General features: G+C 42.0%; 1 protein-coding gene across 1 annotated transcript in view; it reads right to left on the minus strand.

Moving 5' to 3' along the window:
* The window catches only part of neto1l (neuropilin (NRP) and tolloid (TLL)-like 1, like), a gene marked incomplete at its 3' end in the record, with an annotated part of 51,035 nt that overhangs the window by 27,904 nt on the left and 325 nt on the right, over positions 1 to 22,806 (minus strand). The window contains exons 2-4 of the mRNA XM_079291696.1: positions 22,149 to 22,205; positions 21,901 to 22,035; positions 21,288 to 21,536 (exon numbers count right to left, since the gene is read on the minus strand). Of these exons, the coding sequence (XP_079147822.1) occupies positions 21,288 to 21,536; positions 21,901 to 22,035; positions 22,149 to 22,205 (441 nt within the window). The remainder of the gene's footprint in view (positions 1 to 21,287; positions 21,537 to 21,900; positions 22,036 to 22,148; positions 22,206 to 22,806) is intronic.

Here is a 22,806-nt window from a genome sequence, read left to right on the forward strand (position 1 = left end):
CATAACACAGAAACTGTAAAATGTAGAAGCAACTGCAGGAGTCCCACATTTGACATGCTTTCTTAACAGTTGCTTTACCCTGAAAAGGACCTGAAAAGAATGGGTTTCACAAAGAGAGAAAAATCTTCAACCGCAGCTGCTAACCGTGTGTAAAAAAAGCTGAGTGAAGCATTTCCTACCTGGACTCACTCCCTCTTTCCCACTGATCCAGCTCTAAAAGCTCAGCACTTCTGTACTTTTACACTGTTGGTTACTCTGCTTCCATCTAAGACGGCAATCTCACTTGATGGCACTGGCAGCCAATAATCAATAAAAACAATACTGTGATATCAGCACTTCAAAGCCAGTGTGTGCACACATGCATTTAAATATACTGTGGCATGACAAATACAAATAACTGGGGTTTTATGCAAGTTGTGAATGTATGTTTAATTTGTTTTAAAGGAGCCATAGAAAACATAAATGTAAATTAATTTGAACCACAAGTTGGAGAGGTAGATGGCACATCGAGCTTACATTGACACAGGCATCTCTAAAAGAAATACTTTGACCTTTTGGGAAACATTAACATTTTCTTGCCGAAAGTTAGGCGAGAATATCGATACACCTCTCGTATGTCAAGTAGGAAACTACAGCCAGCAGCCTGATAGCTTAGCAAAGCCTAAAGACAGCATGAAAACAGGGGGAAACAGCTATCGTGACTGTCTGAAGGTAATGAAATCAGCCAAGCAGAAACTCTAAAACTAATTTATCCCCTTACATCTCGTTTGGTTAATCCAAAAACTACAAACAGCATGTTGCAGTGTTATGCTGGTTGGTGAATTTTGTTACCTCTAGACAGAGCCAGGCACGCCGTTTCCCTCCGTTTCCCTCCGTTTCCAGACTTTATGCTAAGCTAAACAGCTTCTGGCACGTAGCTTCATATTCACTGTACAGACAAGAAAGCGTATTTCCTAAAACGTCCAACTGTTCCTTTAAATCAACACCCTCAAAAGAGGATGGACTTCAGATTTATTCACTACCACAAAACAAGATGTTAAATCCATCCACTCTCTCGTACAGACACAAATAGGCTTCCACACATAAATACACCTCCACTCACTGCAGTGACACCTGATTAAGTCCCTGTTGGCACAGCAACAAATATCAGCATGCACATTGAGCAAGTGATGAACTATCAACTGAAATCCACCCACACCGCTGTGTCCGTCTTTTGCAGTCTCATTACCATCGTGCTGTAAGAGAAAGCTGCTCCAGTGTCACACAATAAATACATTTCCGTACACCCCTATCGCTGCACATGACTGATCACTTCCAGCACTGATTTCATTGAGAGGACGGTATGACGTATGGCGTTGTGATCAATCATATTGTGTCTAAGAGCTCCCAGAGACAGGGGTCATGCAGGAACCTCATTTATTTATTTGTTTGATGTTTCTATGTATGAAAGTATCTGTAGTACCCACACCGCACGTGTATAATATTTGCATGGTATGCTCGGTTTTGAGCATCCAGATGTTCCAATTTGTCGTACCACTTGCTGTCAATGCTTTTATGACTGTTCTGACATGATCAGCCTGTCACCAAAGATGCGTCCATAATCCCACATGGACGCATCTTTGGTGACAGGCTCATCATTTCAGTCAGCCAAGGCCACTGAAATGCCTTCTAATAAGACTGGACCGCTGCCAGAGCCAACACTGTAACTGCTGATGGACAATCACATCGCGGTCGGAAAAGCACTCATACAAAGAAAATTTAAAAAATCAAGCATTGTCACCTTTCACTGCTTAAGAAGTGAGTATATTGCATTAAAATAGATTCTACAATCCTCAACGAAATGCAGGAGTAGCTATTTTACCATTCGCAATGGATTTCTCTTGCTATAGAATAAGACGGTGGACATGGAGAACTGAACATCAGCATTAAACTTGATAACCACATATGAATGCACAGCATGTTGTCACTGGAAAAAAAGTCAGTAGTTGCTGTGGGCTCCCAGTGACAGCATTTAGTGAAATATTTACAATAATCTTGACTGTGACTTTAGGAAGTATCCAGTGGCACTGTCCCCTTCCACTGCTATCCTGATGCAGGAGCCGAACAGTCAAGCTGAATCTATAATCAGCCAGTACCAATGGGCTCACTGTGAGACTGCCTTTGAGGGGTAATCTATATGTGTCCCTAGTGCTTAGGATGTCCATGAAATGTAGCGACTCCAACCCTGGACACTTGGGAGGACTGGTGTGAGAGCAAAGGGGAAATATCTAGTAACTGATTTGTTGCTCTGTGTCTTTTGGACCTTGTTCATATCATGTTTCTTTCCTTTTCTTATCCACCATTTCTTCAGCCTCCATCTATTTTCAATCCTGTCGTAAGCCACTGCAATCAACTTCCGCCACCTCACTGACATGTCTGCTTCTTTCATGGATAAAAATAGAAAAACCCGTTGCGGTGGCAATCAATAGAGTGATCTGTTTGTACCTCTGTTTTAAGATTGCAGAGTTTTTACTGAAGCTGATACTGTGTTTATAACTGAAGAAGAAGAAAAAAGGTGGTTATTAAAGTCATCATCATCCACAATACAAACTACTTATTTATCATACATGCAGTAAAGGTTTGGTTCATTTTAATCTGGAAAACAATGAAAGAAAAGATAATAATTCTTGCCTGATCCTTTCTACAGGCTCTGCATACTTCTAGTGTTTGACGGCTTTGCCCTCTATCAGCACCTGCAGGACACTTTTAATATCCTCCTGCAACAATATTTTAACAGTGCTCTTCAGGGAGGTCCTGGCACACTTTGTATCCTAAAACCTAACTTGTTAAAGGTGATGGTGTTGACAGGGCACCTATGTTTTCTTGACTAAATTATGATGAAATGAGACGTATCCAACCTCTGGCAGGACTTAGATGGTGCAGAATCTTGTATTAACAGTAAGTCCTTCTTCTCTTTACGTATATGCTTATATGTGTGTGTGTGTGTGTGTGTGTGTGGAGAGAGAGACAGAGAGAGAGAGAAGCTGTCAACCTGCCAGCCCCTCTCTCTCCTGTCCTGTCAAACTCTCCCCGCCTGTGTTTTGTATCTCATGGTGCAGAACAGAAAGGGGTGAGGAAAGCTTTTCTTTCCCTCCCTCTCCTTCATCTTCCAGCTTCTGACCATCGTTCGTGAGTCGGAAGCGCCAAACAGGCCGCCACTGAACCATCGTATGACATACTGTCAACTTTTCCACCCATCAAATCGAGTATCTGGCACAAGCGTTGTCTTGCTGACTGTTTAACACCCAAGCCCTGCATCCTGCAGTTCACGTGTTTGACATCAAGAGTTTCAGCGCGTGCTATCTGGATCTGTGGTGTCTGTGCTCTGCTGTCATTGTGAGGGTCTACGGTCACTAGCCTTGGACTCATGAGAGTGACGACAGCCCAGAAACAAAGACTTTGCTCAGACCCTGAGGTTTGTATCTCCAACAACAACATTTCCGTAATAGCCCAACGGCAATCAACAAATAAAAAAATTGGTATCTCTGGCTGTTGTAGAACCGTAATAAGCTCATCCATTCAAGGTAACCTGATGAAACAATGACCTGCTAGTCTACCTGCACTTATGCTGCTTGTGCACTCATTGTCTTCCACAAGCATGCTAGCTTGACCGCTGGGAGTACTAACAATAGCCCTGCTTGTTTACATTCATTATGTTTATGTTCATCATGATAATTTGGGGGGAGAGGCTTTGGAGAGGGGCCCTAAGTGCTGCCAACTTTCACGGGACATTTTGCTACTTTTGGAGCTAACGCTGCTAGCTACTTTAATGAGAGAGGTTGGATCATTTCAAAAGTCTAGCTCTAGGACTATTGTTAGTTTCTCAACATTACCAGCCATAGCTTGAACGAGTTGATCATTTGTTTGTTTGATTTGATTGTTAAAAAATGTTGTAAGAAGAAAATCTGACTTTTTTTTTTGAAGTTACAGTGAGCTGCAATTTGAGTCTGAAGGAGTTAAAATGTTCTCCAACCTCGTTTAGAGGAGTGATGGTGCTCTTTTCCAAATACTACTTGAAGCTGGAAGGATAAGGCCTACTTGGCAGTGGGACACTCGTCTGCCACCAGCACAATAAGAAGGCAACAGGAAGCGAGCCAAACACTAGCTCTCAGCACTAGCTGTAGGGGTCTAAGCAGCAGGAAAGCAGTACTGCAACATAGCTTTTGCTACATGCCTGCCAGATTTGAGCATGAATAAATAAACACAGCAAGATCTGTCCAATTCTTCCTCAGCCCCCGGCTTTAAACCAGAATACTTCTGTCACCTGCTATGATCATTCATTATCCTTTCCTCACATGCATTATTTCACAGGTGCCAAGTTAAAAATAGTTATATCTATTTTTCATGGGTTCCAACGAATAAGTGAAATAAAGCCCACTTGCCCTTGACACAGCACATCGTGCCAGATGAGGAGATTACTGCTTGTTAAGCTGTTCCGACTGTGGATTCCCCCCAACCAAATTACTCAACAGGTCACAGTTCACTTGTTAGAAAACTAGAGGGCCTTCTGGGGGAGAAGAAGGACGCCGAAAACATAATTTACTCCACCATCAATGGTCCAGTTTAACAGAGACTTTTTAACAAGGAGTTGTATCCATGTGGAATGGTTCAGGAGTCGCATCATTTTGCCGTGTGCTTTGTGTTTGTGACTTCATTAAAATCTGACTGACGCTGCATTAAGGAGCTTTCTTGCATTAACTGCAATTTGTAAAGTACTGCATTCAATATTCATTTGAATTCATTACGAAGCTCCATTTCCTCCACTGCTTATTTCTCCAAAGGCGGTCTACTGTCTAAAAAACTGGTGGTGTGCTCACTGCTGCAGCCCAACCAGCTCCTGAGCGAGAAACATGCTTGTGTGCCGTCTATTTAAAAACAGAACAGAAATCTACACTTTTCATACGTTTGTCATAAATCATGGTGCTGCTTTAGTTGAGCATAACACAAAAATGTCACAGGAGCACTGAGTAACACCTTGCTGAACAAAGCTATACCTGAATCTGCGTCTCAAAAACAGCAACTTGCATCTTTGTGGGATATCTTCCAGAACTTCTGAGACATACAGTACAGTATGTGCGGAGCTACTCCGTAACTTGTAACCTTCAATATGCACCAATTATTTCATGGAGAAATGAAATGAAAGCTTAAGATTTAAAACAATGTGAGGAAATGCCATCAACGTTCTGGCCAAAAGAAAAAAACGATGGTCATTGATTGTTCAGTCAATTATGAAGTAAAAATTTCAAAAATTCTCTTCAGATGACTCAAAAGCAGAGATTTCCTGCAATCATTGTAAACTGAATACCTTTTGGATTTTAGACTGAAGTCTCCTTAAGGTCTAGAACATTTTACACACGTTTCAAAAATGTTTGCTCCTTTATAGAGTCAACAATCATTTGTTTTAAAAATTAAATAACAAACTGATTAATCAATGATGAAAATAATCGCGAGTTGCAACTCTTATTTCGGAAATAATCAGCACAAAACAGTTTGTGATTGGTAGGAAACATTTTTTCTCAGTGCTCTGAACTACAATAAAGTTTGGCAATGAAGCAGAAAAAACGAAGACAAAGTGCGGCAGCTTTGTGAATCATCCAGTAGTAGACACAGACCGCATCAACCAAGGGTGAGTGGTAAGTCAGCGAGACGCCCAGCTTGGTGCTAAGAAGCGGGGGCAGTGTACAACCTGTCTGCTGCAAAATGGCAGGAATAACAGGCTGAAACACAAAGACCGGGCGAGAAAAATTGATCTTGGCTGTCGAGAAAGTGAGACAAGGAGAGAGACAGAGACACAGAGGGGTTTTTTTTGGAGTAGAAAGAGAATAAGGAAACAGCAGATGGTGAAGAAATGGCAGAGGCTGGAGAGAAGGAAGGAAGTAGAATAATACACACCTTTAAACAGAATCGAGGAATGTGAAAAGCAAGTGATGGAGAACGGGCAAAAGAGAAGCTGATAGAGGCAGAGAGAGATCGGGAAAAAAGACAAATGTGAAGGACTGCAAACTGTCTCAATTCAAGTAGAGGCAGGTGATTAGTGATGTGATGACTTGAGGTGAGCGCGTGTGTGTGTGTCTGGGTGTGTGCCCGCATGTGACTGCTGATGAAGGATAGCTAACTGGCTCGAAAGGGAGAAACGAAAAGGAAGAAAGAAAGAGGCCACCAGCCAAGTGGTGTAGTACTATCCTGGGAGAAACAGCATCTGTCTCAGCAGCATTGGCCTGTGCAGATACATACTAGTGGGGGAGTTAGAGCTGAAAAATGAACTTGTCAGCACTCTTTGGTCGACAAACTACGTATGGCATTTCTGTTATTTATACGACAGTATATATATATATACACCGATACCAATATTTCTCCAATAAGAAAACGGTCGATCTATTGATTGATTGATTGATCTAGACTGAAATGCATCAACAACTACTAGATGCAATTTTGGACAGACATTCACGGTCCCCAGCAGATGAATCCTACTAATTTTCGCTTTTGACTTTTCCTCTGGCTCCACCGGCAGGTTGACATTTTTGGCTCTCAGTCAAATCTCCAGACAACCATTGGCTGCATTGCCGGGAAATTTGGTCCAGATATTCATGGTGCCCAGAGGATGAATCCAAATGACTCTGGTGATTCACTGATATTTTATATAAGGCCACCATCAGGTCAGACTCATCCTGTAAAATATATGCCTAGTGTCCTTTGTGTTTCAGGTTAAGTTAGTACATTAGTAAATGTTAGCAAAGTAAAATGCTAAACTAAGATGGTGTACATAGTGAACAATATGTCAGAGCTGCTACCATGGCTGTCGACACAGATACATTAACTGCATTTCCTTTTTCATTATGAGGCATCCTTGACATGCCAATTATTTGACTATGTTGATTTGTAAACACTTTTAGGAAATCATTTGAATTTATTCAGACATTTTACATTGCTTCTCATTAGGACTGTGCTGTTTCCTGCTTGACCTGGCTATAAACTGAAGCACACGGTCAATATGTCCCGTTTATCTGATCTGTAACCTCTCCTTTCACAGTATTTCAGCCATAACTACAAACAAGAAGGGGGGACTGTAATCTCACGGCACAGCAGCATAACACCAAAATCCATTTCTATATGGTGTCCAGTCCTAACTACAAAGCTCCATTTAAAGAGTGGCAGCATGTGGCAGAAGATATATGCTGTTCAAAGTGAAGCATGCAAATATCTGTTTCTGCGACCAGGGGAGAAAGCAAAGTGCAATTCACATAATGGACTTTCTTCCCTTTACATGGGCATACTGTGCAGAGTGTCGATATATTTTTCATTCATTTTACAAATATACTTTCATTTATCACTGCCAGGAAAGTATGCAAACATTACTCTCACGCACAACACACACAGATTCATGATGGACTACAGTGTGTCCACGCCTATCAAAAATATGAATATATATACTGTATATACACTGCATATATTTCTGTGTCCAACCTTTGAAGTCTCATATAAAATGGGGAGAAAGACTCTGATCTCCCAGAGAGAATAACCCTGTTGGTCAGATTCACTGCAATCAAAAGGACCGTCTGTTTCTCAATGTGTGTCCGGGGGAATTAAGACCCCTGAATGAGAAATCAAATCACACAGCACTTCCTTTCATCTTCTCTTGAATCGATAGCATGTCATAAAGTATGTTGGAGGACGGCTGCTTCTTCATTCTTTCACACGGTTTCAAAGAGAGAGGAGCTTCTTGCAACAGACCTTTGAGAACTCCCCCGAAATTTCAGGTTTTATCACCGTCAAAGTGACACGCTGGGATTAGACCTTCGTCAGAGTATTTGTCCTTACAATGCAAACATTTCCGTCATCCAATTGAGTCAATTTAGGATCTCCCCTGCCTGAGTGTTTGATGGATGTCCAGTGTAGTTGGCAGTGGAGTGGAGACTACGCTTTGATGTTCAGGCCCAGACTGTTAAGAGTATTCAGGTTGACTTTGATAAACTCCATTAGCGTGTCGCTACATCTCCCTCTCTTGACTTTCTCGCACACATTTACAAACTATGCGCCTCAGAGGAATGGGTGCGAGGGAAAAAATACAAGGTTGCTCCGGCACTGCATAAAAACCTGAGCAAGAGAGTCAAGAAGTGGATGACGAAGAAGATAAATTTGCTGACAGAAAGGGGATGCAAATTGATTGAGATGACTCAGAATGAATACAAAAAATAAATCAGATGGTGGCACAGGGTTTTGTTGTCAAAGATTTCCATCTCCACATCATTGGAGGCAGCTGCTTCTTTGAATGTGCCAGCAGCGCTGCAGTGGGTGAACATGAGCTGGACCATAAAAGAATGAGTGATTCGTCAAGAAGTGTGGCGGAGGTCGTACTCTACATGCACGGCAACGCAACCAGTCGCCACTATCTAAATTGAAAAGAGTATTTATACCAACTTAGGGATCAGACGTTAATGAAAGCAGTCATGCATCAATTGAGTTACATAAAAATGTCCGTTGGAAAACGGGTAAGATAACTATACATCCTTTTAAAAGATTTTTAATTTTCTCAAATTGGCTTTTTGTGTCTGATCGAGGGAGTGCGAGTATGTGTGGGTGTGGGTGGAGGTTGAAGGCACATTACTGTCAGAGTTTTTATCAGGCATCAGAAGGGGTATTAACGGGGAAATGTGTTGAAAGAGTAGGATCAAATAAAGATCTCACTCCACTGTCATGAAACGCTGCTCTCGATGAGCCGGCTAATCACATTTCAGGCCAAGTTGCAGCACAGATTGCTCAAAGCAAAAAATAGAAAAAAAGGGTGCAATGACAGTGGTGGGAAAGTGATTAAGATGGAGTTTGCACTGTTCCTCCATTACTGAACATGTAATGAAACCTTTGGCACAAAAGACTGATTGGTGGACTTACCCTGCCCTCATGTAAACTCCTTTCAGTCACTCGGTAGCTAATGCGTCGTTCATAATCCCATCCGTTAGTTTATAGGAGGGAAATAGTATAATTTATGTTGCTTCACACATCTGAACCCCAGCCTCTAGCTGATGAAATCCCTCTCACATTTAATGAAATGGAAAACCCCCAATCCTAATCAGGATTACACCGAGAACACCCAAAAGAGATTTTAAATTGTGTTGACAAAACGCAAGCTGTGCCAAAAGAAAATCAACACTACGTCCACTGTCAATGTCTTTATATTAATGTAAAGCAGCAGAAAACCCAAAACTCTAACAACTAAACTGCCAACTCAACAATAGGCATCATTGCTGTGGATGATACATAACATCATTGCAACTGCGCTTCCTGCTGAATAGGGCAGCAATGTTTGGAAACTTGTGGATTTACCCTTCACATAAAACTTTATGAGGGGCGCGTTGAAGATTCAGTTCTTGGCAGCGTAGCTTAGGGTTGGCTGCACATTTCAACAAACGCAACTGATTGTGGTCACGCTGTGGGAAGCCAGTTAGGGATCACGTGCACTTGGCACTGCACTACAGCGACTCCTGCAGTTTGGTTGAGGTGCCTCCTTGTAGAAGAGGGGTGGTATCTTGATGATTAGTGTAAACCTACTACTGTACATACGAACTTAAACACTAGAGCAGACATGTCAAACTCAAGGCTCGCCACGTCATTACATGTGGCCCGCGAATCCACCAGTATTTTTAATTAAAAAAAAAACAATTGTCTGTGCTAGTTTGGACCTCAGTGAGGTGTGCACAGCACATGGGCACATGCTGTGGACAATATATGAAACGAAGGTCTCGCGTAATCTTCCCCCCCACACAGGAGTTACTCAACTCAAAGTAGAAAACTCCTGTTCTTGCAGCTTCCTTCCCCATTCAATATGACAGAGCTTCACCAAGCTACACTCCCTGTAAACACAGGCAATTTACTACTTCAGTGCAACCAATCAGAGTGGAATATATATGCTCAACTACAACTAACACGCCCGCCAGCTTCAGGCTTTTGAGAGGCAAGAGGGAGGCCTTCCTTAACAGGAAAACCGTAAATGCTTTGCAACTCAGCACTAAAATGCCAGATTTCTTAAAATCACCTTTGTTTCAGCCGGAAGGGCGAAACACCAGATGTTTGACAAGTAGCGTGTCAAGGGGTTCCACCGCTAGAAGCTAAAACCTCACTGCAGAGCTAGTGCCACCAGCAAATTAATATTTAAGCCACGCCAAAGCCATGCTCCCCACACACTCAATTTAAGCATTTCCACTGAGCTCTTTCTAGCACAATTTCCACAAAGCCTTGCTTCTTCGGAGGCAGAGCAGGATCAAATCAATGACTCCGACTTCCCTCCAGATCAGCCAATTTCTCCTATAAACTACAAACACACAATGAGGATTCTTTTTTGGTGGATTTAAACCTAATCCCACCACCATCTCATACCCCCCACTTTTCTTTATTTCTCTGTGTGACGAGTGATCCTGGGATTCTGTTTAAAGCCCTCTTACCTTGCTCTTTGCTGTGTTGAAATACAATGCTGTAGCAGTGGAGATTGGTTCACAAATGCGTGATTACAAACATTTGCTCCATGCTTATCGTAGAATGGCCTTTTGCATGTCATTTTAGATGGAATTATTTGTACCGAATGTTTGCTCCACCGCAAACACCCCAGTCGAGCAGGTTAAAAGGTCTTTGAAATGATAAGTGCAGTTCATTTGGCACAAAGACAAATTATTTCCCTCTGGTATTAACCACCAGTACAGCCAGCACACATATTTTCACCTCATATCGAAAAGGGACAGAGTGAAATATCAACTAAGTCAGAAGGTAAAGTTGGTGTACTTTTGAAATAATAAGAAATAAAGTGTTGCTCAGAGGGCGACAGAATTCTCAGTCAAGTCCCGCAGATTGGAATCTTTTCTAATTTAAGAAAAAGAAAATGATGTCCTTGTGGCACACGGCTATCTAGGGAAGGGATGGTGATTTCAATCTCACTTGAATTCTACATTTTGCCAGAAGAGGCCCTAAATGATTAAGCCTGCATTTTTAAGATTGCTATACATGGCGAGGGTGGTTATGAATAAGTATTTCCAGGGAAACGGATGTTATTTTCTCTTCCTTACAAACACGAACATTTTTACAGCCAGCACACAGCATTTCCTAAAACAATTTGATCCCCCTGCTGCAGATCTGATATTTCATTGTACAGAATTGATAGTGCATGCATGAAAGATAAAGTCAGTGTGTGTAGAACATTTTAATCCTGGAGATATAAGGCATCCGTCACAGAAAAACTAGTTTTCTAGTGTTGTGTTTTTCAGCCACAACAATCCAACCATACAAAGAATAAACTGTAAGCTGTAAGTGCAATAAGCAGCTTCAAGGCTGTTTATGAGGAAGTGCAGAAATGTGTGTGTGTGCATCACGAGGAGTCGTTTGTATGCATGTTAGGCACAGAGGCTTATTAGTGGCCACAAGGTAAAAGCCAATTGGCATCCTTTTATAGACGGTGGCGAGAAAAGCCAGTGTCAGCTCAATGAATATTCAGATAGAAGCAGAGCCTTGAGGGGACATGGAGCAGTCCCAATCTTTTATCAGACTTGCGAGGACACAGCGTGGCCATAACCTATTCACAGCAATCCAAACCTCTCTTTGTATATCGCCAGATTCTTCTTTCCTTTCTTCTTTCTTTGTCTCTTTGCGTCGATCACATACTGTATGTAGTGCGCACATGCAGCAGTATACTCTTCCTCCACATCCGCTTCCTTGAGCTGTACATTTTCCCAGTGTGGGGGCATAATGAAAGCCAGCAACGATGGGTGGCCATGTGCGGCGCATTGTATAGGGGTGCTGTGATTAATCGAGCTTGCCAAATGGAAAATGAAATGCCAGTAAGGCCATGCTGTTCAGCAGGCTGTTAGTGTTTGTTTGAGGGAGAAGAGAGAGAGATGAACACACATGACCGACTTCCTGACCTTTCCAGGTCCTTGCACTTTGCAATCTCTACCAGAATGACGTCCAATAGAAGACGATGGTCTTAATTGACTTGCTGGGCTCAATTGGTGCACTGAGAAGAAAAGAAAATTCTTCTCTCGCACCCTCCCGCACCTCAATTGTCACAGATGGATGAGCAATTTGAGCTTTGAGAAGGATAAACGACGCCAGAATGTGCGAGAGAAGCTGACGGAAACCAACACCTTGCTGAGAACATGTTTATGTTTGTGGCGCTATCATCTTGAGAGTTCTTTCAGTTCTTCGTGACTCAAGGTTTCGGAAGGCAAGCAAATGCTTGCCACCTTCAGCAAAGTGAAGTGAAAACAACTGCAAAGAACATCGCGCAATCTGTTTCACACCCCCAGAAAACCAAATGTCACATGCACATTCAGGACCACAAACAGTAAACATTGAAAGTTAACCTGGTCTTTCCTGTAGGAGCTATTAAGCAGCCCGCAAGCTCACATAATGGATCCTCCGGGTGCAATATCAATCCTGCAAACAGACGGGTGGAGAACTGGGGGGGAGCAGTAGAGTCAAGCAGGTCTTTCTGTATAAAATGTTGCCTTGGCCTGCTTCAAAATTCTGCCATTATGGGTATGAACGAGCAGGCATCAATTTAACCACCTCTCTACACCCAGATACAGACTGATACAGACTATTCTGTTCTGCCCTGTAAACATATTGTTTCATTATTATTACAGTGAACATTCCTTCCTTGGTTGAACCTAGGGAACCCTAGAATATATTAAATATGATGGACTCGGAGAATTACAGTCAGTTTTTAAACCATAAACCACTTGTCATGGTTTTTCTATAAGCCTATCAAATGGTAATGATATGCATTAACCCTACAGGTCCCAACAGTATATGACCCAAGCTGCACTTTCATGTCATGAAATGTACCATCAACTCATTTGATTGTCATTTCCTATATGGGAGTATTATATGTTGTTGTCGGCGTCTGTTTGAATCGACAAATGTTTTATTATTCTGAAATGTTTTGAGGATTACTCAAATTCCACATTTCATAATCCCATCATGGTTTTATCCTCCTTAGTTGTTGAACGTTGACATACTTCTCCTAGCGGATATACAAAAGCTTGCCATTACCTTGATGCCCAATGTGATTTAGCTCCCTTCGGAATCAGACATTTGCTCTGAGATGATAAACTGGGAATGCAAAGTCCAATCCGCTGCCAAAAAGGATGTAAGAAAATGGTGGAGAAACATGTGGGTAAAGAAAACAGACCATCATTCAAACTCCTTTTTAAGGCAGTTATTAGCATTTTTATCCCCATATGTTAATACAGGAACTCCCAAAGGAAGCATCCTGATAAGATGAAGATGAAAACAAACGCGAAACCCATCAAGCATGGAATGCAATCTGCTCTGCGACAACCTTCGAAAATCAGGGGTACAAATCAGGAGCGATGAGCGAACAAAACATTCAACTTCCAAAAATGAAAAGACCTTTTCAATCAACCCTTCAGAGAATAATTCTCTAAGACGTTTGAGGCCTCAATGTATGCAGAGATAAAACACACAGGTCAATCTCACTGCTGCCTAATACAGCATAATGGAGAGAGTCAGGCTCTCAGCGTGACAGCCAAGGATCCACCACGGTGATAGGCTAATGAAACAAAGAGCCCTTGGCGAGTTGTTATGCCTACAGAGCAAGGGAACAGGGCGAAAAAACACACTTGGAACAATCCAGCTAATTTCCAATGCAGTTCTGAGAGCAAAGACCATATGGATCGTGTGTACAATGCAGCAAACACGGTGTGAATACACAATAGGTCGCTCTATTGTGGACGCAGGACGGACACAGGGGATTGAATAGGAAGGCAGCCAAAAATTGTGCTACAGATTGGAGAGATGCATGGTGTAGAAAACACACACACACACACACACATGTTCCAGCATACTGTAGGTACACAAGGGTATTGATACATATGGTGCGTGCAGTCAGTCAATACCAGACACAACCCCTTTACTCGAATCCCCAAACCGGGCAACAAACAAATACACCCCCACATCCAGCATGGTTTACATTACTGCAGTCTTCCAGCGACAACAGAGATGCGCCCTGACCCCCACAGCGTCTGTAGCTGAACAGCATGCCTGGGTAACACACTGCCACAGAGGATGGAAGCAGGAGACAGGCGGAGCCGCTGATTGATCTGCAGGGTAATTGGCTGGGAGCGGCTGAAACAGCCAAAGGACGTACATATCAGCCGTCCTGTTGGATAGTGAGTTTAGTTCCTCGGGGCGATAAACTCTGACTGGTTGTCCCCTGAGTGAAGGTTCGTAGTCTGATAAGCTGGTGAACATTTTGTGCCGGGACTTCTCTGCTGAGCAGTATGGATCGAGGTGCGGTGTCAGAGGAAGAAAAGGAGAGGAGTCACATGAGGCAAAAAAGAGAATAAAAGCTGAAGGCACACCAGAAAGTGGTTCAGCGAAATTCATCCAGGCGCCTTTGTTAAGTGTGTGGTTTTAGAAACGTAGTAATGTACTGACAAGTTGCAAGTCGGTGTCGCTGGCAATTGAATTGCTAAAAGCATAGCCAGTTGGGAACATGCTGTTGCTAGTCGGTCACAAAAGCTCTCCACAGTAGCTAATGTTATCCTGCTGAGCTTTGTCGTCAGTCATCATACTAAGTTGTCAGTTAGCGAGCTAGCTTTGTTGCTGAATATTTTTTTTTAAAGACCGTATTTAACTTTTCTTTATTCAGGTAATCTTATTGAGACACAGGGTCGCAATTTCAAGAGGAACCTAGAGACATGAATTTACAGTTTCAAAAGACGTAGCTTATCTGTATCATTGACGCCTGCCTCTCAACCGTTAACAAACCAATGAACTGTTGATTCAAAATTTAGAAAACGCATGAGGTACAATAGCTTTGTGTGTCAAAGTTAAACAAAGTTTACAAAGCAATGCCATTTCAATTTATTTGTTAATATTCGTTTTAAATGCTGGTGAGTAAACCTGATCGCAGGTTCATGCTTACAACTTAAGAGATTTGTTTTGTCAAAGTTGAAATGGGAAGTTTGATCCATCTTTATAATGGATCTTTATTACAAAAATGTTAAGTTCAGTGTAATTATTGCAGACAGAAATCATGGCCAAAGCGATGAAAAATAAGAACCAGGTTGTTAAAAACTGGAACTGTCCTTTAATGCGGGTTGCATGAATATCCTGGAGCGCCACAGAAAGCATGTCAAACACGTACGCCAAGGTGAGTGAATGGGACACCTTGTTTCACATGGATCTGGTGCATAAAACATGAGCCATGCGTGTCAGGGAGACAGGCCAGGAGAGAAGAAAAGAGGTAGTGTTTGCTGAAAACAGAGAGACAGAGAGATGAGCTCGGAGAGCGAGGGTGAGACCGTCCTCTTCCACAGCTGCAAGAGGTGTGCCTGCAATGCTAACTGACTCCATCCATCTCCTTTTGCGAGGGTGGGTGTCTTCAGCTGAGCTCAAACGTAGCAACCGTCATTCTTCCTCACTCACATTGGAGCACAGGAGATTCTTTGGGAAATGAGATTGATGTGGCAGCCAGAACTCAAAAACACGAAGGTACGAGGGTCTCCACGGGAAAACCAAACGAGATAGGCATGCTCTCCAAACACAGGTCTGACCACCATCAACTTTTTAAAATTAAATGAGTTAAGATTAAACAGTCCCGCATCATTTCTTCAGTTTATTGCGTTACACATGGGGAGTATACTTACGCTGTGAGTAATGTTCACCTACAGATTTTCCCAGCAGAGGAAAGACAGACTCATAACAATCAGAAAAACAGTCTGCAGCACAGAAGAATCAGGAAGAAAACTCCCAGAAAATGTGTTTGCAAAAAGGATGGAAGATAGAAGAAATTTGACATTTCCATGTTTTCCTTTTTTGAAAATCAAAAAACAGTCACAGCCCCCCCCCCCAATCAGTCAAATATTATACTGTATAAGTTTTACTTCTTTTGCTCATTCACCCAAATCTTGACGGATAAAAGAGTCGGAATAAGAACTCTAACTCATCATCTCCTTGGCCATGCTGCTATGTATGTTTTGGCCAAATTCCCAAAAGCTACTTCTGTCTCATCATGCGTTGGTCGGAGGGTAGGTTCAACTCTGTCCTATATTACAGTAAATGACAACAATCGTGAATTATGATATGGCTACTGCCAATCGGTTGAATGTCAGGGTCTTTAGGGGACTTCATTCTGGGAGTTCAGCGGATGCATTTGAACAAAAAAAAGGGACTGAAACATTTAAATGTCGGGTGTTGCCACTGGGAAATGACTTTGGAGGCAGATGTGAAACTGGGAAGTTGCTGAACTTTCTGTTCTGCCCCGGCAATGCTGCTGAAGTCAGTTCCTTCCAAGAGCGGAGGGTCAATCTCTACGGTTCAATTTTCCATTTTGAGCCCATCTAGATTCAATATCATTGGTCCCGTCTCCTTTATGATAGGCTCATATATCCTATTCTAGCAATAATCCTAAATGTCAATCGACTCATTTCATTTCAAAATGATTCTCAGTCCATTTAGAGCTTGGTTTGGCATTAAGCGGCTTAGATCAATCAGTGTCAGCTTGATCAGAAATAAAATGGCCTGAATTATTGATAGAAGAAAACATACAGTGCCAGTGCTACTGAAGGTGACTCGGGCAACGTATGCGACTGAATGGGATGCTGACCAGCTTTCATTTGACTATTTCTTTCCACAAGGGGAAAAATAGGATGCTTTTTTAAAATGTTTTTTTTCTTTCACTATCGTGAATATGAGTTTGTGTTTGGCACAAATTAGGATAATATTCAAATTTAAATGACAAATTACGAATTGAATCAAGCATTTTCCACAGTCCACACCTGATAACCACTAATATGATTTTTTTTTAAACATTAAATATCACTCGTCCTTGGGTCAAGGAAATGCACATATACTGCCCTAGTGTCCAAAGACCAGCATCTGCCTCACCACCAGGTTTTGGCTCTGCACACAGCCAGTGATCAGAGTGCAGAAGCAAGAAGGGGACAGCTTGCAGCTTTTATTTGCTTTGGCTTGAGGTGCTGAAACACCACTTCATCTACCAGTCCACAGGGCTCTAAGGTCACGGCGCACAAGGACGACCTGAAAAGCAAAATGCTGACCAAATAGAAACAGGAATATACACGCCATGCTTTCTCCACTCTCTAATTTGCCTTGCTGCACATGCTGTATTCAGCTATTCTATAGCATGTGTGGGAACATAGGGCTGACAGTCACAATGTAATACCTTGTCTTTGTCGCCAACCTCCAGAGGTGATGTGAATCTACGGAGGGACTCTTCATGTGTGCTATGAAGCTTGTATACTGGTCATGACAGACAGCTGCATTTGACTCTCATTATGCTTTGGTTCTGTTAGCACATAGACAGTGGCTCAATATCATACTTGCACCCTTATGTTGACACAATTTATTAAACTATTACACTAAATTAATGTTCCAATTTGAATATGTTTGGGCAGAATAGTGACAAAGGCAGACTGGATGAAACAATAAACAATAGAAATCATTCCAGCTTTTATTATGCAAATTCAAACACATCCTTGGCCTTTGGCTTCCAGCCCTTTCCAACTACCACTCCTCTAGTTTGCTACTTCTATGCCAAGCTTCCCTCACTTAATTGATTGAGCTGCCTTTTATATTTGGACTTATGGAGCAGTAGAACGTGATGACTCCTGCCATACACTTACAGTAGCCTCTGCTTGATGCTTCAACGTGCCATTTGGATAACGTGGCATGGTTAAATGTATTGCATCCGTGCATTTTAAAAGAGACACTAATGGTGCATCAATATGCACTTAAAGGAACAGTTTGACATTTTTAAAAACGCCTATTCACTTTTCTGCCAAGAGCAAGATGAGAAGCTGGATACCTTGTCCATGTCTGGATAGTATTAACAGCCAGTTAGCTTAGCTTAAAGCTAAGACTGGAAACAGAACACAGCAAGTCTGGCTATTTACACCTGGTGTTAATATGTGATTTGTATCTGGATATTGATATCCAATCCACAGGCTTTTGCATTTACACCTGTATTATTGAGCGCTCTGGTTGTCTTGATTCTTCCTGTATTGTGATCAGATCTCAATATACTAGTTTTGGTCAGACAGTGCTTGCAGACTTGCACAAACCAGTGTAGAAGTGTTCCTGTTTTTGTGAGGGACAACTTGCTAGCGACTGCTACGATCGTATCTTTTTTTACCAGGGTTGCTTGAGCTGTCCGGAAGGGGAGGAGTTGAGTGAGCTTTTACAGCGGGATGAGTTTCCTCTCAAAATAGTGGTCCCACTATGTGGATTGCATTTATAGCTGGCTTAACCTGATCCAGATGTGTGCATTTACAGCCGCATTACGTTTGTCCTCATCCTGATCAAATATCCAGAATGCACGGTAATGCAAGGTGTTAATGGGTTGCAAATCTTGCTACTTAACATGTCTTGTTTGTTTTAGCCGCACAAAAACAGTGCTTTGGGAGCCCTAATGTGTCCGGTGGACAGAGGTATTTCCTCACTTTCATGTAATACGCTCATTCAGTAAGGTAACAAACCAAAAGGTAAGGTTGAGGAAAAATGTCACAAACGCGTCACTTGACAACAACACTTTGGGACACGAACACCGGCCTCCAACAGGTCTCTCTCGTGGTTGAAAGTCCTGTGTTTGACCCCTCCACCCGCTGTCCAGCCCACCACTAAATACTAGCTATATGACCATTACATAGTCACGTGGGTGTGTTTAATTACTTCTGTGAGTCACACATGCAGCCTGCCGGTTGGACTCCATTGCCTGGTGAGCTTTCTTTTACTGCTCCACAGGTCGATAGTCTCATCATTTAAAGTGTGTCTTCGTGGCTGAATTAAGCAAATACGAGATCGTCGCACGTATGATTTTCACATATATATTGAAATGGTGACAAAAACAAGCTACAACGTAAACAAAAGACTGCTATAAAAGATCTGTGACGCAAGAAAAGACCAAGCATGACGCATCTGCGTGTAATTTGTTTGACAAATAAGGTGCGCATCACATCACTGGGACAGACAAGTTCATCTCTAGAGACTGTTAGACCGGCATCTCTCACTTCCTCTGGCGCCTCAAATAAACTGCATACGTATAGCATCTGCAGACTTTAAGTGGTTCACTGAAGTACCTCCACATTTAATATGATTATGAGATTCTAGTCACTGCTGGTTCATCCACTGGCTTCTGTACTAAACACATTAGTCACCAGGAGCACAGTTTTTATCTCTCCGCTGCTAAAACGACAGCGAGAGAACGAGAATAAGGGGAGCTGATTCACGTCACCTTTGTTGCCTCTTTTTTCTCTTCCATTCATCAGAGGAGGGCTGTGTGACTTACCATGGTTTGCAGAGCAGCTGCGGATGTGAGACACTGTTCAAGGATTGATTCGAGTATCAAGTAAAGTGAATTCAGGACTTTTATCTCCTTTAATTATGTAAATCATATGCCATAGATATTTCCTATCAAGTCAAGAGGCAGGTTTTTTTTCCCCCTTTCCTCTCAGCAAATTTTCAATGAGACTCCCGGGAGAAGCAGGCAGAAGAAACAATACTTCAACTGCACATTTCAGAAAATGTAGTCTGTAAATGTAGCTTTATCTCTGACTATGAAGAGCTGGAAATAACAAATTATCTTTCATCTGTGTCGCTTGAAGTATTTTTGGTCGTGACGTTTCTTGCAAAATGCCTACTGTTGAATTTCTGTTGAAGACATCCATTGGAGAAGCCAGTTTTGCAGATGATCTCGTATGTAATGTACACGTCAACACAAAAATACAGTTACTATAAATGCTTATATTTATGAAAGAAGTAGTTCAACATCTTGGAAAATAAAGGCAAGATGAAAATACCGATGTTGACGGTGAGTGTGAAGCTACACCACCTGCAGCTGGTTAGCTAGCCAGATAACGTGCACCATTGTACACACAGTCTGTGCATTCATTTCTAGCCAACGTCTATGTTGCTGATGAATGGGCTCTTTGGGGGGAATCAACACGGTCTGCACAAGAGGTTGAATGATGCAAAGCTTAAAAAAGCTTATGTGTAGAACACAGCTGCAGGTTCAGAGATTCATGACTCAGCAGACAACAAGCTCTACAACAGAGAACATATCCATAACTCACACTCTCTTGATTTTTGTGTCAATATATATTGAGCTTTTTTTCCCCCCAACTCATCACTGAAATGCATGAGAAATATTGTAACTGACAGTTTCGTACGGTGATGCTTTTACACTGAATGCTTGGAGGTACAGCAGCTTTACCTTAGAGTCGTTTTTCATAAGCACTTTAACTTCTAGCAGTATTTCTGCTTTATTTCCTTCCTATTGACTGCACTTCTTCACTAAGTTCCCATAGCTTCAGGGTCCTGATGTCTTGAAAACCACACACACACACACACACACACACACACACACACACACACACACACACACACACACACACACACACACACACACACACACACACACACACACACACACACAGCCTTTAGAGATACATCTATAGTCCCACTACATCTCGATTGTTCTCTTTTCAATAGCCTGTCGCTATTAGCATTCAGGTGAAAGATTGACGGTTGAAGGTTTATCATATAAATAATGACACACTTACATCTTCGATGATAAAACACCATTGAAGGTGCAGTGGATGTGGAAACAAATTGGCATATGCTGTTCATGCTTCTTGGCACTGTGCCTTTCAATGCTCTAAAAACTAAAAAAGAAGTCGACCGTGTTATTAGTCCCAGTCGAATGGAGGCAAAGGAACATTAAATGGTGGTTATGCCCTGATTCCTTGTCATCGACCCTCACGCTTCTTCAGTAATGGGATCTCAACCGAAGATGAGGCAAATTAAGAAAGCCGAGGTTTTACACACAACCGTAATTGCCACGATTGTGTTGGACAATACTGATTCGTGTGCTTGCTCTGCTTCTTCCAGCACCATCAACTGTGGAGTGGTGCTGCTGAACTGAATTGAAATCTGAGCTGCTTCACATCAGTCCAGATATATAGAGAGAGAAGAAATAACAGCCTTTGCCAGTCACAAGAGTGTCCCCGCCAATGACAGTATATTGCCATTGGAAATACTTGGTGTGTGCAGACAGACAATCAATAGAACTGCAAGAGGCTCCCACAAGGGAGAGTTTCTGGATGATGTTTGTTACTCATTTGGAGCCCTGCTGTTGGGGCCACAAAGCATTGACATGCTCACAAAGAAAGAAATGAATTGACAAGAGCAGCAAGAGGCGAAACAGCAAGAGAAACATGTACCTGCAGTGAAGTTGTAACTTGCTGAAAATCCCACCGCTTCCAGTTCACCATCCGTAACAAATTTTATCCACAGATATCGGCCGCTACTCCTGATATCAGGCGGGCTGTGCTGACCGCAGTACCGTCCGAGAATCGGGGAGAAGCCAAACGGTCCATCCCGAACCTCGATGTTGTCAAATTTACATTCCCAAGAGGACTCGATTGAATAATTCTCCTCAAAGTGTAGATCGATACACTGCCTTGGGGGTGCTGGAAGACAATACAAATAATTACTACCTATGCACACAGGAGGGAGTGAAATATTAGTCATGCTTTAATTGATGAAGGTTCAACTTGTTTCATTATCAGCACGCCCATGCACTCAATACCTGGCTGTTCGTCAATTTATCTCTAAAACACCCGATCTGTGATAGTTAATGGCCTCAACATTCACTTTGGTGATTTTATTAACAGCACTGAACAATCAAATGCCCCCCCCCCCTCCGAATGTGAAAACAATACCAGCCTATCTAATAAACCAACAAATCGCATCACTCTCTAAGGATGAACCCAAGAAATGCTTTAGCTTTAACAAATAGCTGAATCACATTGCTTCGGGAAAGACAATATTTACCTTCAAGGATGTACACACACTCTGTGTCTGGGGGGTATTTGTTTGGGTAATTGGGAGAAGTGAAGAGCCCTCCTACTGGTTCTTTCACCCACGTTCCACATTGACCTGCAGGCTTCACTCCAGAGTTGTTCTTCACTAAAGATGCATATACAGCAAAGAGAAAAGAAGAAAAAAAACTCATCGATTAAAGCTTTGAAGAGAGGATTTTTAGGGAGTCAAGTCACGTGGATGTGGTGATTGGGGATTACCTGATGTATCCTTCCTTGTTGCTCCAGACAACCCAAGTATGAGAAGACTTGCAACAACTGTAAGAACAGAAAGACAAATGCATTTTGACTGAGGACCAAGACATGCAAATATGTTTGTTTTTTTCTCTGTAATTTCCTTTGTTTTGTGTACAGCTTTATTTCAGCTGAGGGAAGGTTGAGTCAGCAATTAACACATTCCAGGTTTTAGTTTACATGTACTGCACATCAGCAATATACCAATTAAACCTGTGCCTGACTGTGACCTTAAAGAATCCCCAAACAGCACACAATAACCAAAACAATTGCAATAACCGGTCATTATTCGCATCTTATCGATTATGATCATTTTTACATGTAATGTAAAGTAAACCTTTATAATGCTAATAGACTCAGCGCAGAACTTCACCTCTGTAGGCCGGTGCTGTAAATCTGTGTGCACACGTAATCTGAATGACTCATATGTAGTCTTTGTCAGCCATAAACCTTCACCGAAAAAACAACAAAAGCAATAGATTATAGTGGGTAAGAAAAAATATGTAAAGAAATGACTCAAAGTAATTTAAAAAAACTAAACTAAACAATTACCACAATGTATTACAAATGATGAATATCACAAAAGATATGGTTAAAAGCTTCACAATAAATTACTATAAATAAA

The sequence above is a fragment of the Melanostigma gelatinosum genome (genome assembly GCF_949748355.1).
Source record: "Melanostigma gelatinosum genome assembly, chromosome: 20".
Taxonomy (NCBI): Eukaryota; Metazoa; Chordata; class Actinopteri; order Perciformes; family Zoarcidae; genus Melanostigma; species Melanostigma gelatinosum.